We start from the raw sequence: 13,704 nt of genomic DNA on the forward strand, positions 1-13,704 counted from the left end.
CAACTATGATATATCTCAGTGTTGTGCAAAGGTACTGCCAGTATAGTGCAGTGTATCCATGTGGAACTAAATATAGTGTATACATCTGGTGAGTGGTGTAATAAGAAATTGTTATTATTATCGCATTAGAAAGCTATGGTGAGTTTCATTTTTGCAGCATTAAAAATATTAGGAAGGCAATTTGTAGTGTTCAGAAATTTTGCATTTAGAAGGAACGCGTATGTCTTCGTCCATCTGGAATTTGATATTGATACAGACTGGTTTTATTTTTGAAGTGTGTCCTGGTCAGAATTAAGTTAGAATTCATGAATGTCTCACTTGCTGTCACTTCTCTTGTATTCCTTGTGTATCAGAAAGGAACTATTGAACTTTATTTATGTGAATTTTAGCAAATCTGTGAGGAAAACTACCATGCCTCAAAAGAATTCCCTTTTTCTTGCATCTTTGTGATACCTGCTGGGTCTATGACAATACTTATCTTGTGCTGGCTTTTTGTCCCATAATTAGTATGTATAATGTTTTTAAAAATCTTATTTCTTAGAGATAAAAATGAAAAAACAGAGTTTGACTTTGACAAGGATAAATATGACATCAGAATTCCAGAAGACTTAGATGAAACAGGGAAAAGAGGATATAAAAAACAAGAGAGACTGGACCAGATTGTTCCAGAAAGTGACTACTCACTGCGAGTATGTATGACATTTTTAAAAATGTAGTTATTTATTTATCTTTGGAAGCTGGAGGGTGTATGTTTTTGTTTTAACATAATGTACTGTCCTATTGAAGTGTTGATTATGCAGGGAGTACGAATGTCAGAATTTAAATATTAGGGTGATCTGTCAACATTAATTTTGAAAATTGAAGGTGGAATGTATTTGTGAACTTGTGTAAACATTTGCTGTTTATTTACAAGGAAATTACTTGGGTTTATGTAGTTGTGCAAATAACTTTTCCTGTTAAAGGTAGCCATCATTATCCAATGAGGAGCAAGAAGAAAATGCAGTCAGTAGCTTTAGAAATTAAATAGGGGGGTGTCTGGTTGTCAACAGAGTAAACATCCCATTGTGGTGCACGTATACATGCATATAATAATGATACTATGCCCATGTGGATCTTCTAAAACAGAAAGGTTTTAGTTGGCAATGTTATTTCTAGGTTTCAAAAAGAGGTAAAGGAGCTCCATTGTTTGAATACATGCATACACACAGGGACAAGGCTTTTCTGTAGGCTAATTGATACGACTGTTGTCTCCTCTATTGATTCATAAGCTTTGAAGGCTTCTTTTTGTAAGGAAGTGCCATCTCGAATTAATAGGTGTTCTAGGCACTTCTTGGGGATAATACTCAGAAGTATTATTCTGGTTGAACTAAAACCTTCCATGATTCTGAGACTCACTGAAGTCCTATATCCACTTTAATTATTAGAAGTTGTAAATATAATTATAAATAAATGCAGATTAGAGTTTATAGATCTACACATTTACAAGAATACTGCATAGCTATTATCAAGCTATGATAAGACGCAGTCATTTAACACACTTTGTTGTTTTAAAGTTTGTAGTAGAATTTTTTAAGCTCTTAATAAAGGTTAAGAAAAGAAGCTTGTGTGTTTGAGAGCTCTTTTAGTGGTAAAACTGCATCTTCAAACACCTGATTAACTTGTCATATTAATATAAGTTATCCTTCAATTGATATTCATTTAATTTGCGATATATGTATGCTTACTATGGACACCTGCATTTCCTATTTTTCTGCAAGTTGGAAAAAACCACATTTCATAAAATTTAATTAAAACTTGAGTTTGTCTTCCTAAGCATAATGTGTATTGTAAAATATTAATATCTTGAGGTTTTGGGCTTTATTTTTTGATAATAGGAGTTGCTGTATGTTTTGTAGGCTTATTGCAGTATTTTGTATCTGAAGCCAACAATGCAGATCATTCTGCGAGGACAAAAAGTGAAAACACAGCTGGTTTCCAAAAGCCTTGCCTTCATTGAACATGATATATATAGGCCAAAGTTTCTGAATGTATCCTTTGCTAGTATTTATATCACTGCATGCTGAATTTAATGATGTGACTTTTTATGTAAACTGTCTGGATTCTGCTGGGTATGTCACAGTTAGTCATGTGATTTATTTTTTAATTTTTGGGGGGGGGGGGGCGGATACTGAAGGAATTATCTCAATATAAAGAAAGTAAGTTCCAGGATCCAGTTTAGAATAAACACTTGGAGTAACTATGTATTTGTGTTACATGAGATTAAGCAGATTTTTCCTTAATCTCTGGTAAAAGGCTAAAACAGTAAGAATTACTTTTGGATTTAACTGCAGAAACAAAGATCACTATGGAATAATGATGTACCATAAAAACAGACTCATCAAAGCTTATGAAAGAGTTGGCTGTCAGTTAAAGGTAAGAAATTAAAGCTGAAAAATATTTTAACATCTGTAGAAATAATTTTCACTCAAACGCTGATTTGAAAAAAGAATACAGATGGAAACTACGATGTTAATGTGTCCTTTATAAAACCACCTTTTTTTTTTAGCTTGTGCAGCAGTTAAAGATTGTTTTAGATTGTATGCAGTTGTTTTAATATTTGTCTTTGCAACTAAGCTTGATACACAAAATATGGGCCTGAGCATATCTTTCAGGAAAAACAGAGGGGTGGAAGAGAGGATTTTTTTTATTTACTGGATTTGTGTCAGGAGTCTCTTTTTGTAGGGGAATCATAAGCCAGAAAATTGATTTTTACCTGGTGTATATTTAGCTTGTAGTTACCTGTGACAAACTCTTGCAGTATTAGCATAAAATATATATTGCTTTTCCTGATGGTTCTTAATTTCTTACAGGCAAACAACATGGGTGTTGGTGTAGTCGGGGTTATTGAATGCAACTTTCTAAAACCAACTCATAACAAACAAGATTTTGACTACACAAATGAGTACAGGTAAATGTGTATTTTTATGTAGACTTTCTATTGAATAGTGTTGATTGCTCTGAAATACTTGAGGATAAAGGTTTCTGCTTTTCTGAGTAGTAAGAATAAAAGCTTATGTTCCATCATTAAACTGCATGATTGTTCTGAACAATAGGAGTGGGATGTTTGCATCTACGCTGGTCATATATACATCGTGCAGTCAGTGAAGTCTAGAGTATCATACACATGATGCCCCTCACTCATGCTGGTCCACCCCAGGAGCTGAGTTTTGGGGGGCACACTGTTCCTGCCTCAGTGGGTGGCAGCTGAGACTCCTGCTTGCTTCAGTGGCTGACACCACACTTGGTCTTGACTCCAGGAGCTAGCACCAAATCCACTCACATACACACAGCTCTTGCCAGTAGCTGGCACTTAGTCCTTGCCATACACATACAGATGGGATAGAGAATGAGATTATGTAGAGAGTACAGAAAGTATTAAATAAGAAGATAGGACAAACTGCAGTGATCAGGCACAGGGCTCAGCCAGACAACTGTACTGACTGAACCTGTTTTGCATGCAACCAGCTCTTTTTATATCCTTTTCTGTCTACCCCCTGCTCTTGTTCCTCCCTGCTCTACCTTTCCTATGTACGTTGTCTCATCGGTTGGCATAGTTCCACTGACCCTCTCCAGTCATCCTGGACCCTTAGGTTTACATCCTTATCAGTTGCAAAATCCCAGTTTACCTGCAGTTTCTTGATAGCCTGTCAGTTAGTGTGACTGACCAGGTTTGTTTCTGGTTATTGTCTTTGTTAATGCTAATTGATCAGGTTTTATGACTCTCTGTCTCCTTCTCTTTCCTTATCCTCCCAACTAAAAAAATAAACATTCTCACACTCCATTTATCCTTACCACTTACTGTGACTGACCAGGTTTGTTCTTATCACCACCTCCTTTGTCAGTCAGGTTTGTCTCTTTATGTTCTTGTTTATGGCTCTTTTGACCATATGCCTTTAAAGGAGCAGGTGCTTTCCTTCTCTGTGCCCTGGCACTTGCTTTCAATGTGGATTTAGACATTTAGGGTATTGACTTGCAAACATAGGCGGGGTAAACCTATGAAAAAAGTCATTACCTTTTTCAAGCTGCTTGTTTTGCCCTTCAGCCAGTTGTGGTTCAGCTTCCACTGGCAACTTGAACTGTCCACAGTGCCTTTCCTGAATTGCTGGCTTATACACAGCTCTGCATATAAAGATAACCCAGAAAACATGCCAGAGTGCTGTAATAAACAGAGCTGTTAATTGCAGCAATTGAGGGACTGTAGCAAGATAAATCTGGTCATTCCTGCTCTTGAAACAGCAGCCTTCTGGAGGAGCAGCAAGCCTGATAGCTGCTATAGCCACTGCAGTTCAATCTGCTTGCACCTTTAAGTGGTACCCACAGTTTATGCTGCTCTTGGCAGTGATACTGCCAGCTTCAAGCAGTTGCCGTGTTTCTGCCACCATTGTGCTAGCAGAGCTGTTAACGAGAACACATGGTAAAGCAGATCAGGGAATTGGTCAAACTGGAAAATAGCTCTTAGTTTTTTCAATACAGAGGTTCCCTGAAATATTTCCTGTGTGATGGCAGAGGGGCAGTAATTAGGAATGCTGTAGGATAGTCATTTGTGTTTCCTGAGGTTTGCACTATGTTCCCACAGACTGGCACAGTGAGCATTGAATGCCTTTTACTTGTTTTCTTTTTAAAAACACTTGTAACGTGGGTGTAGAAATACTACACTTGAAAGATCTTTTATAAAGGTTTTTCTGCAAAGAGTGCTACAGGTTTTCAAAAGGTAATTTTTCCAGCCTAAAACAAACATAAAACTGATGCTGTAATTTCATGATCAGTGTAAGCTGACCTGCCCTTCTTCCCTCTCCAGAAGAGAGACATGATCCCATCCATGCGTTGCTGCTCATTTCTGCCCTTGTGGTACTTCCTCATTTTTGTCACAGAAATTAATGACTTGGGTTCAGAGGCGATCTAGATCAAAACCCTCTAGGTCATGTGAATTCACTGCACAAACGTTTGTGTTAGTTCAAGGGATGGGCTACTCTAAGTGTTGGAATAAGCCAGGCAGGGAGGAACTGCCTTTCAGGCTCTGGTTACCCAGCCGCTTCAGTCTGATGTAAATTCAGCATGCTGACAAGAGGCAGTCTTACCTCTGCCTCACGTGTGGGGCTTGTTCTTCTGCACCACTCCCTCCTGTGTGTGCCAGCTCTAGTAGTCATTGAGCTGCATGATGAGCCCTGATCAGGAAACTAATGCAGCTAAAAATTAACTTAGGTAAGACTGGCCTGCTCCTTTTAGCAGCACGTAGACTTTATACTACACTAAAGTGATCATACACTTGCAATCTCCATGTAGTATTGTATGTCACCTTAAGAGTAGGCATGAACCTGCCGTTAATGGATGTACGGAAACATCAGCCAAATACACAGCTGGATACTGGATTGGCGGAAGTGGTTTTGTACTCGTTTCTTCTATGATTGAGGTTGAACTGATGAGGTAGCTTCAGGGTTCGCACTGTACGTTCACAGCACTTCTGAACTGAGCTCCCCCTCACCAAACAAAACCACGACACATTCTTAGTGCTCCAACTCATATTTCCAGTAATTTCTTTGTTGACAAACATGCCTTCACACAATTCTTCATTTCTAGGGTTTTCTAAAAGCAAAAAGCTTACTGTTGTGTAAATAGAAATACTGGAGTGGTTCATACATTTATTCTTTCACTGTAGTTTATAAATGTTCTTTCTGTGCTAGGATTTAATTATTTAAGGTGGTCTTTTAAAAACTTTTCTTTTTAGACTTACAATAGCAGCATTAGGAGAAAAGCTTAATGATTACTGGAATGAAATGAAAAGGAAGAAAAATGAAGAATGTCCATTAGCTTTGCCAGTTGAGGAGATACAGTGAGTATCATTTCTAAATAGAAGAATTTTACATACTGCTATTACCATTTTACATGCATTCGTGAAAATGAACTTTTCATGTGAAAGTTCTACTATTTTTTCCGTTATAGAAAACAGCCTGATCAGACATGGGTACAATGTGATGGCTGTCTGAAATGGCGGAAGCTGCCAGATGGAATGGAGCACTTGCCAGATAAGTGGTACTGCTCACTGAACCCTGACCCACAATTCAGGTAAAATCCAGTTTTGATGAATATCTAAATACTGCTTTTAGTTCTTATTTTATCACCTGTTTTAAGCATGGGTGTTAAGCTGTTTCTGTCATGGGGCTTTTCTTTTTTTTTTTTTTTTTTTTTCTTTTTTTTTTTCCCCCTCCTTAACTCAGGGATTGTGATGTGCCAGAAGAACCAGAAGATGATGACTTAATACATCCTACATATGAGAAAACTTACAAGAAAAAGTGAGTACTAGAGACTTTCTTACGAGTGTCTCAATAATAGTAAAGGAACATGAAAGCTAAATGCCCTAATGTCAAGTGCTGGTCACACACTGGAGCGAGGTTTTGTTTATATTCTTGGGAACAGAATTAAGACTCAAAATGGAGTCAAGTGCCAGGTAATTTTATTTGCCTGACAAGTTCGCAGATGCAAGAGAAAGAGAGAGAGAAAGGAAAGAGAGGAAAGAACTTCAGTTGCAATAACTACCACCACGGAGCTGCAATGTCCCAACAGTCTAATTCACTTGGTGGGAGAATGTTCCGTCTGATGTTGGTTGTTTCTGTTCTTTTATTGGGTTGTCTCATTGCATATTCGTTGTCCTTCCAAGAATCATGTAGCATATTCCAAGAGCTGGTTTGCTTAACCACATCCCTCGCCTGGCGGTGGTACGCATGCCCAATACCGTCTCTGGGCCCCTCTGTTTTTCTGGCCTGGGTCTGGGCGCGTGTGCGGAGGTAAGGCTAAATTTCTTGGAATCGGCTCTGCATTCAGGTTCGCAAGAAAACGGGAAGCCTCTAGTCCTGTGGTTTGACTGGTGCTCCATTGTTACGGCGGTGATGGCAGGTGGTGGTTTGATGTTCCAACAATGTTGAGACAAACATCCAACACAGTCTCTTACACCTATTCTTTCACCTGTGGTGTCATTGCAACTCTTCTGGGAATATATCCGACCAGAAAATAATGCCCTGAAATCAAGACTTGATCACAGCAGTGAACAGATGAATAGCACTGTTCTTTCTTCTTCTTCTCTGGCTTAATACCTCTTTGCCCTCCCAAATCAAAATTAGGAAAGTCATAACAAAAGAGGCCTCTCTCATTTAATAACTACTAAGGAGAGCAATGCAGCAATTGATGTTCAAGTACAGCTCTCAAAGAGGGGCATTGTTTCATAGTAGTAAGCGGTATGAAGATAGTTTGGGATGTTAAAGAAGCAAGCTGTTAGAACTGATAGGAAACCTTGTCTAGGTAACTATTATTTTCAAGGTCCATGTTGAAGCAGCTGAATACCTCAATAGGTTGATTTAAGAATAAGAGAATGCTTAGCTAATGTGCATGGGGGAAAAAATGACTTGGTTAATTTTAACTAATGCTGGCTAGCATTCTAAAACTGGGAGTTTAGGGGTTTTTGCAATTTTTAAAAAGAAATCTTAATCTGAGAGAGAACTTGTTTGAAGTTAAACGAGCTTTAAACTAGACTAGCTTCTAAGTTCATGCAGAAAATGTTCATTCAGTAAACTAGAATATGTTCCTTTAGAACTTTGTTGTATCTAGCAGAGATAAGGAGTATTGTGTTTGCTTTTACATTTTGAGGTTGGTTTGGTTTATAATGAATTAACATTTTAAATATAAGCTCTTAATTATTTTTTTTTCCTTGATGCTGTGCAGAGACAGGGAAAAACTGAAGAAGCGACTAGAGTACAGCCACCAGGTAACTCTTAAAGTTGATAGGAAACTGACCTTGGTAGCGGAGTTGTTCTTGCTGGCAACAGTACTGCACAGTTTGATCGAATAGGCGAGGCTTTGAGTAAGTTTGCTTTAGCTAGTGGCCAACTGACTGGTTCAACATCCTGGTTTTGTTTTGATGGCTGTATAGATTATGCTTGCTATTAGTATACCAAAAATCCCCTGTCTTTGCTATCTGGTCGTGGAAAGTACACCATTGCTTTCTATGTAGCACTTATGAAAATGTGTTTGAGAGGGAGAAAGCCCTCTCACAAAACAGTACTAGAAAAGGTGTCAGTCGCTCATACTTATTTTTATGGTATGACATCTAATTATTGAAAGTGGATTTGTTGTAGCGAGATGTGATGAGGATATGAAAGTAAAGATGCCCTTAAACTGGGGCCGGGGATGGGGATGGAGAGACTTGTATTGCAAGGAGGCACTCAAATTCAAAATAAATGCAGGTGCGAATCAACATGGTTGAGTGATGAGGATGTTTAGATTGTAATTCAGAATCGAATTTCCTAAGTGTGATTTAGCTTAAGTTGCTTTCAAAGTAAAGTGCTAATCTAAGATCACACCATTTCTGGAGAAGATATTTTGCATGTGCTGTTGTAACCTATTTACTTCACTGTATTAGTTTTTCTGCTATTACTTTTACGCAAGTACAAAAGTAATGTCTAAAAGTAAAGTATTGTACATACATAAGAAATGTCAGCCAGAATTATAGATGTTGGCAGATAGTTAGGAGAACTGCTTTAAAGCTATTCTGAAGAATCTACTAATGTCTGTTTCTTTTCATTCTTAACTAATATTATCTTATAGATCAATAATGAAATGTTTTTAAAAATACCTGTTTCTTCAAGTAAAGACTTCAAAACATTCTCAGCTGCAAGTGGAAAAGAAACTGTTCCAAGATCGCTCTTACCGGAAAAATCAAATGCTTCTGTCAGAAGACCTCTGCTTATTTCAAACAGATCAGTATCTTCACCTCATTCTGATTCTGTTAACAGGTTAGTGAACCTGTACAAAGTAGATTCCTACTTATTTCTAAATTAATAACTTGTTAATCAAAATGATGGTGTGGGTGTAGTACCATATTCAGGTGATAGCTGTTGAAAATCGTATGTCACTTTTGGGAGTGTAAGAAGCAGCCAGTTGATTAAAGGTATCCAGAAACCTTGTCAAGCACAAAAATGAATGCAGCAAAAAATATTGTGCACTGACAAGGAAAATTGCTTAGTGGTTTGTCAGTTTAGGAAAAGACTGTATTCTGTTAACCACACTCTGCAGTATGTTTTCCTTAAACTCTGTTGGTTAAGGAATGGGTGCAGGACGGGAGTTCCCACAAATACTGAGTCTGTTTCAAAGCAATATGTGAAAGTAATAATTTAGCATGTGGATGTCAGCCACTTGTTTTTACAGAAAAAGTATTTGCTCTGGCTACAGATCTTAAAATACTATGCAGGGAGACATCCCTTTCTAGTTACTGAGTGGTAGTTTTTAATAGTGCTTATAGAAATATTAAACATTGTTTGAAACAAATGACTTTGTGGTATTTGAGCAATACAATAATCAGTTTAATATTTTGCTTCTCAGCCTTAAACGGAAGACACCTAGTTGCACGACACCCGTGTCTTTAAAGACATCTCGATTAAATGACAAAACATTCAGCAACCATAATGATAATGATGAAGATGTCATTATTTTAGAGGAGAGCAGTACTCCAAAACCTTCAGCAGATTCTGATGTTCCTGTAGTAAAAACTGAATGTGTGAATTTGGATCAAGAGGAGAAGCAGACAGAAAACTGCAATGTCGGAGAACATTGCAGTGCAGCTACTTCAGAATCAAAAAGTGAACAATTGAGCTCAGCGACACAGACAGAGCTCCTAAGCTTAGTTGTTAAAAAGGAAGAGGCGGAAGATGACACCGCTATTCCAGTTCCCACGGCAGAGATGGAAACTAAACAGCACAGTGTTAATGATGTTTCCAAGGAATCTGTGGATCTTGGAAATGAACTGAAAAATCAGCTGCAATTGTTAAACAAAGAAAAAGAAATGTACCAAACCAAATGTGAAGTATTAACCAAACAAGTAGAAACACTGGAACAGAGGATTTTAGAATTGAATAATAAGTATGTAAAAAAAGAAATGTGCCATCAGTCGACTGAGACAATTTCTTCACTGGAAGAAGAAAATGTTCATGAAAGACGTTTGTTGGAAGTGAGCACTCTCTATGAACAGGCCTTAGAAGAAATAGCAAAACTAAAGGAACAATGCAGTACCCTGCAGAACTTAAAAACTGAATGCAGCAAGTGTGCTGATGGTGAAAATAAGAGTGAGATAGATGAAATTGCTGTGCAACTGGATAATGTTTTCAGGCAACTGGACGAGTGCAGCGTTGAGAGAGATAGATATAAAAGTGAGGTAAGTTTGTTTATTTGAAGGAAATAACTGTTTTAACAATTAAATTGTTTTAGCTTCTTAATGGGTGGTTCTAGTACACAATGTGTTGTATAGTTCGGTCCACTAACCAATCAAGCCACCTAAAAGAGGGAAGAAATACTAAATTAGCCCAGGAGCTTTTGGGTTTTTGCTTCTATAGAGAGAAATAAGCAAACTTGAGAGAGATTGCAAGGCCCTGGGTGGCTGTGACTGCAAGAGAAGAGAGACTGAGCAGGCTTAGAGGGAGCACACATACAGTGGTTCAGCTGACAGTTGGCTACTTGAAAACAGTTTATCTAGGTTGTCATATCTTAAAATCTCACTAAGAAGTTAATTAAAAGCAGTCAACAAAGTTAAATGGTTTACATTTGTATAAGTTGTCTTCATTTTAATCCACCACAGTTTTATTTGATATATAAAATTATTTTTTAAATTTCTTGTCAGATTGAACTACTAGAAGTGGAAAAAAATCAAATTGCCTGCCACTGTGAAGAACTCAAAGCAGAAATCGCACAGTTAAAAGCTTCAATTCCACAAGCAGTAGCACATGCAAATGATTCTACCACCAGTAATGTAGAAGACTCTGTAAATTTTTCTGATGGAGAAAGGTATCAGTTTTGTTCTTTCTAGACTATTTCAAGCAAGATTTTGGCTGGCTGATTGTATCTGAAACGTCTTGACAATGGTTATGTCTGATAATCATATAATAAAATGTGGTGCTTGGAATTCTTTTCTACTGCCTCTTGTGACTCCTAACTCCATAACATTTTTTTATCAAGTGGTTTTTTTTTTTTTTTTTTTTTTTTTTTTTTTACGATTTGGGTATTTGTGTGAGCAGGGTTGGCCATTGCACAACAGAATGCCATAATGGTACTTCTTAAAATACCAAAAATGTTAAATAATTTCTAGACATGACTTGCAGAACAAGGAGAGAGAAAGGAGGCAGGAAAGAGGATGATCATTACCTTATGCTGGGCAGATGAACTTCACTTCTATATTTTATTTTTCTGTCTTGGATCAGTAGTACTCTACTGAAAAGAGTTTGAGTTTGATTTTGAAACTTACCTTTCCTGTAAGAACTTCTTGCTGCAGACCAATCCTATGGAACCGGGTTGTGTCCAGAGTGTATCTTTGAACTAAACAAGGGTTTAAACTTAGAAATAGAGAGCTTGCAGCTCTTGGTTAATAGAAATAGCAAACACACAAAAGAAGTATGCATACCAGATGGAAGCAGGGAGGAGCAGTCCAGCAGGAATATAGGCACACTGCCTGGGCATGTAGGATGGAATTGAAAGCCAGAGCTCAGCTGGAGTTAAAACTGCCAAGGCCTGTGAAGGGCAGCCAGAAGGGCTTCTGTAAGCCCAGTAGCAGCAACAGGTGAACTAAGAAAAATGTGGGCCTGCTGCTGAGTGGAGCAAGTGCTTAGTAGCAAAAGACATGAGCTCTGTGAGGCACAAATTACTGAGGTACTCATTATCTTCTTTACCTTGTTTTTTACTGGTAAGGTCTTCCCTTGGGCCACCCAGGTCCCTGAGCCAAGTGGTAATCTTAGGGAGAAAAGCATTACCTGTAATAAAAGGTGTCTGAATTAAGGGACCATTTAAGCAAATTTGACATATACAAGTCCATGGGTCCAGATGAGATGTATCAGAGGGAGCTTGCCAGTTGATGGAGTTGGCCTTGCAATGATACCTCCAAAAGGCTGTGGCAGTCAACATTCATGATGCCTGGAAAAAGGCAATTGTCATGCCCATATTTAGGACAGGCAGAAAGAAAGATCTGAACTACAGGCTGGTCAGTGTAGCCTCACTCCCTGGGAAGACCATGGAGCAAATCTAACTGGAAGCCCCATTGTAGTCAAGGTAATTAGGAACAACCGGCATGGATTTTACTGAGGGCAAATCATGCCTTTGCAGCCACGTTGCCTTTTACAGTGAGATGACCAGCTCCGTGGGCCTTAATTTTAGCAAAGCTTTCAACATGGGGAGCCATAATATCATGACAGTGAAGTATACGAGGTATGATTTGGATAGGTAGACTAGGAGGTGGGTTGTAAAATCAGCCAGACTGCTGAGCTCATGGATCAACATGGAGGCCAGTAATGGTTAATACATTCATTAATCGCCTAGATGACGGAGAAAAATTAACTCAATGATTCATGATGACATGAAATTGGAGGGAACCGTTGATACTCGGGAGAGTAGGGCTGCTGTTGAGGGACCTTGAAAAATTTGAGAAATGGGCTGAAACCTCCTGGAAATTCAACAAAGGCAACTGCAAAGTTCTGCACCTGTGTTGGAAAATAGCCCACACGGTTGAAAAAGCTGGAGATTACTCAGGAAAGCAGCTCTGAAGAAATGGCCTGTGCTGCTGGTGGACTGAAAGTTGAATGTGAGTCAGCAGTGCACTCTTGTGGTGGGAAAGCTCAGTGCCTACTGAGCTATGTATTGCTAAGAGTTCAGTCAGCAGTTTGAGGGAAGTGATTCTTCCTTACTCTTGGGCACTGTGAAACCAAGCATGGAGTATTGTGTCCAGTTTTGGGCTTTCTAGTATATGAATGACACTGGCATATTGGAGCAAGTCTACTGAAGGGCCACCAAGATGGGTAGGGGCCTGGAGCAGCTGATATAGAAGGGGAAGGTGAGGGAAATATCCTTATGAAGGGAGGGTTACCTTGAAATCCTATTGCTCTCTTCTGCTGCCTAATGAGAGGGCGTAGAAAAGATGAAGCCAGCCTCTCTTCATGAGCACAGTGGTAGGATGAGAGCCAATAGGCACAAGCTGCAACAAGGGAAATTCTGTTTAAATATCAGAGAAGAAAAGTGTTCGTGGTGAGGGTGGTCAAACCCTGAAAAGGGGACCCAGGGAGACTGTGGAATCTCCACCTTTGGAGATTTTTCTAAACACAAGAAGGTCCTAAGCAACCTGATCTGAGTTAGCCTTGCTTTGAAGGGGGGTCGGGGGGGAGAGTGGAGCATGGACTGGATGATTTCCAGAGACCCCTTTCAATATTATTTTTTTCCTGTTGTTAAATCTCCCCTTTATCTGCCAGCATTTAATTTTCTTCTTATAGCATCTGACTTGTGCTTCCTAAAAGACTTAGCTAAGTTACTTACTTGTAAGTAACTTCCACCACAAGTCCTGTTGGGATATTATGGCTCTGTGAAGACCAGCTGCTAGAGGTGATAAAGAACTGATGGTAGAAGGAAATGGTCAAGAGAAAGGGTGGGTGATTTGGAAGCAATTTGATCAGGAACAGGACAGAGCAAGGAGATCCAGGAAAGAAAGCAAAAAGAGGCGGCATAGCATTTTCCCTCTACTATAACTCTTACCTTATTCCCACTTTGTATTTGAAAGCTTTTGGACAGACTACCCTTTCTTGCCTTCTCTTCCTTTCTCTTCTTTTTCTCTTCTTTTGTTCCCATAGGTGGTAGTAGTTTGTACCTCTA

The 13,704-nt window shown here is 38.8% G+C and overlaps 1 protein-coding gene across 1 annotated transcript in view; it reads left to right on the top strand.

The window, feature by feature from the left end:
• Nucleotides 1–13,704, top strand: part of MORC3 (MORC family CW-type zinc finger 3) — a 29,338-nt gene that overhangs the window by 12,711 nt on the left and 2,923 nt on the right. Inside the window, exons 6-16 of the mRNA XM_086765222.1 lie at nucleotides 542–689; nucleotides 1,896–2,027; nucleotides 2,293–2,412; nucleotides 2,850–2,947; nucleotides 5,765–5,869; nucleotides 5,980–6,102; nucleotides 6,255–6,329; nucleotides 7,753–7,795; nucleotides 8,635–8,822; nucleotides 9,409–10,237; nucleotides 10,700–10,863. Of these exons, the coding sequence (XP_086621348.1) occupies nucleotides 542–689; nucleotides 1,896–2,027; nucleotides 2,293–2,412; nucleotides 2,850–2,947; nucleotides 5,765–5,869; nucleotides 5,980–6,102; nucleotides 6,255–6,329; nucleotides 7,753–7,795; nucleotides 8,635–8,822; nucleotides 9,409–10,237; nucleotides 10,700–10,863 (2,025 nt within the window). The remainder of the gene's footprint in view (nucleotides 1–541; nucleotides 690–1,895; nucleotides 2,028–2,292; nucleotides 2,413–2,849; nucleotides 2,948–5,764; nucleotides 5,870–5,979; nucleotides 6,103–6,254; nucleotides 6,330–7,752; nucleotides 7,796–8,634; nucleotides 8,823–9,408; nucleotides 10,238–10,699; nucleotides 10,864–13,704) is intronic.

Source organism: Chlamydotis macqueenii, chromosome 1, assembly GCF_036417535.1.
Source record: "Chlamydotis macqueenii isolate bChlMac1 chromosome 1, bChlMac1.mat, whole genome shotgun sequence".
Classification (NCBI taxonomy): domain Eukaryota; kingdom Metazoa; phylum Chordata; class Aves; order Otidiformes; family Otididae; genus Chlamydotis; species Chlamydotis macqueenii.